This window comes from Rhagoletis pomonella, unplaced genomic scaffold (genome assembly GCF_013731165.1).
Source record: "Rhagoletis pomonella isolate Grant_MI unplaced genomic scaffold, Rhpom_1.0 Rhpom_scaffold_01775, whole genome shotgun sequence".
Classification (NCBI taxonomy): domain Eukaryota; kingdom Metazoa; phylum Arthropoda; class Insecta; order Diptera; family Tephritidae; genus Rhagoletis; species Rhagoletis pomonella.
The window spans coordinates 35532-38481 of NW_023460329.1; the positions used below are offsets into that span (position 1 = coordinate 35532).

Consider the following 2950-nt stretch of genomic DNA (forward strand, 5'->3'; position numbering starts at 1 on the left):
ATTTACTTCATAAGCCTTTTGAATATTCTCGCGTACCGAATCCCTCACATGTACAAGCTTATCAAATCTATTCGCCTGATCTGTAACCTTTCCTTCCTCAATCATTTCAATGTTTCTTAGCAACTTATAGTCCTGTCCGTGTGTCATCATATGTTGACCAAACACAACATAAAATGGAGTCTGGTTAATCGTCTGGTGAATAGAATTCCTTAAGGCACAGTTTATGCTGCTTAAATGCAGATCCCAATCTCGCTGATCATTTTTTTTTATACGCACGAATCGCAGCGTTGATTGAGCGATTTACTCGTTCCGAACTGTTACTTTGGGGAGAGTATATCGCTGTACATACATGTTTAGCGCCAAATTTATTGAGGAAGCTTTCAAATTCGCGCGAGCGAAATTGACTTCCATTGTCACTAACAATGAACTCCGGAACGCCGAAAGTATCAAATACTTGTTGTTTCAAAAAGGTAACTATGGGCGAGGTGGTAAAATGCTTCAGGGGGCAAAGGAATGTAAATTTTGACATGTGATCCAATACTATTAGTATTCCGATATGGCCACTTTTGGATCGTGGGAATGGTCCGATGAGATCAATATAAATTCTCTGAAATATTCGTTCTGTCGGTGTAAAATTACCCATGGGTGGTCTTAGCACTTTGGTCGAATGTTTTGTTGTTTGGCAAACTTCACATCCTGCCACATATTCCCTAACTAACGATATAGGCCAGGCCAATAGCAAAATCGTCTGATCCTCTCAACCGTTTTTGCGACTCCACCGTGAGCAGTTGTATCTATGTTGTGTGCGTTATGCAAAACTTGATTTCGCAGAGCACTAGGTACCATGAGCTTCCAAGCAGCTTCTTGCTGTTCTGCTTCACCACTATAAAACTCAGTGCGGGGGTAAATATACTTATCTAATACCTTGAAGTCAGGAAACTGTTCCTCGTGGCGCTTAAGTCTATCTCTTAGGCAATTATACTCCGTACTGTCGAATTCTGAAGATTTTAGGTTTATAACGGGTGCATTTTCGCATGGCATTCCTATCTCATCAATACTATCTGAATTTACACAAGACAGTGCATCTGGGACTATATTAGCGGATCCTTTGCGATGCTCGTTCGAAAAGGTGAATGCAAGTAATTTTAGCGCCCAGCGCGCTAAACGACCGCTAAGATCGGATTGCTTCATCAACCATCGAAGGCTGGCATGACCAGTTATGATCTTGAACTCCTGTCCTTCGATGTATGGTCTAAATTTCTTCACAGCCAAAACAGCAGCTAGGCATTCCTGCTCAGTAACGGAGTAATTACGCTGTGCTTTGTTTAGTTTTTGACTCATATAGGCAATAGGTATTTCTTCTCCGATTTCGTTTTCTTGTGCGAGCACCGCGCCTACTCCACACTGACTCGCATCGGTTGGCAAATGGTTTGCTGAAATCTGGATTGGCTAAGATAGGTGCTGATGTTAAGCGCTGCTTTAGAAGATCAAAAGCTTCTTGAGCATCATCATTCCATTCGAATGCTCGATTTTTCTTAAGAAGTTCCGTCAGTGGGGTGTTAATGGCGGCGAAGTTCGCTATAAAACGCCTGTACCAACCAGCCATGCCTAAAAAGCAACGCAACTGCTTCACCGTCTTCGGTGGTAGGTATTCACTGATTGCGGATACTTTATCGGGATCCGTTTGTAGGTTGCTGTGACCGACTATGTAACCAAGATATCGCACTTGCTTTAGGCAAAATTTGCTCTTAGAATTGTTGATAATAAATGAACAACAAAACCCTCCATTGTCATCGCAATCTACTCCGCAACATCCACATCGCTCTCTCACTGTTGTTTCCCCTTCTGTCATTGATTCTTCGGGTGCCCCGAATCTCAATTGTGATGTTGTGCTCCTCGCTACTGCGGTTGTTGACGTCAAGAATAGTGCTGGTACATGGGTACCCTGTCGTGCGTTGCTCGATTCCGGATCGCAATTGCACATAATCACATCTCGACTTGCTCAGCAATTACAACTGCGCAAAACTAAATCATTTGCAGCTGTATCTGGTCTTGGCGACTCCGAGTTCCAGTCTGATGGTTTTACTGTCAACATAAATCTTCGTTCTCAAACTTCTGAATACACTACTTTCATTTCTGCTTTAGTAGCCCCCAACATAACAGACAATCAACCTAACTTCAGTCTAAATATAGCATCGTGGAACATTCCCTCCAACATTCGTCTAGCAGATAAAGACTTTCACAAATCCCAACGCGTTGATATGCTTATAGGTGCAAGTCTTTTCTATGATCTTTTGTGTGTTGGGCAGATCAAGTTGGCTTCTGGTCTGCCGCTACTTCAAAAAACCAGATTAGGATGGGTGGTCACAGGTGGCGACTCTAAGCCCAGAACAGCAAGGGTTCTAAACGCGGTATCCTCAACGAAACCATCCACTCAGCTTGATCAGTTGGTGCGTCGCTTTTGGGAGCTTGAAAGCTGCGCTTCCTCTGTAGTCAAATATACCAAGGAAGAGATTGATTGTGAATCCCACTTCAAGGCTAACTTTACTCGATTATCAACTGGGGACTATTCGGTTCGATTGCCTATTAAACCCAATATAAGTATGCTAGGTGAGTCATATCCGCAAGCATTGCGTCGATTCCTAAATCTAGAGCGTAAATTAGATCGCCAACCTGAACTAAAGCAAAATTACGCTGCGTTTATGCAAGAATACTTAGACTTGGGGCATATGTCTTTAGTTAGTGAAGAAAATCGTCATCTTTGCAAATATTTTTTACCCCATCACTGCGTAATGAAGGAAGACAGCACCACCACAAAATTACGGGTTGTATTTGACGGCTCTGCAGCTTCGTCCACCGGGTACTCCCTCAACGATGTACTTATGACTGGCCCTACCATACAGCCCAAACTCTATAACATACTGTTGCGTTTTAGAACATTTTCTGTTGC

General features: G+C 42.9%; 2 protein-coding genes across 2 annotated transcripts; both read left to right on the forward strand.

Moving 5' to 3' along the window:
* Nucleotides 1-1760: 1760 nt before the first annotated feature.
* LOC118752723 lies at nucleotides 1761-2542 on the forward strand (the record flags this gene model as incomplete). Its single annotated transcript, XM_036487606.1, is given in 2 exon segments — nucleotides 1761-2475; nucleotides 2538-2542. Coding segments are annotated over 2 exon segments (720 nt in total), but the record flags the coding sequence as incomplete, so codon positions are not given.
* LOC118752722 lies at nucleotides 2499-2950 on the forward strand (the record flags this gene model as incomplete). Its single annotated transcript, XM_036487605.1, is given in 1 exon segment — nucleotides 2499-2950. A coding segment is annotated over 1 exon segment (347 nt), but the record flags the coding sequence as incomplete, so codon positions are not given.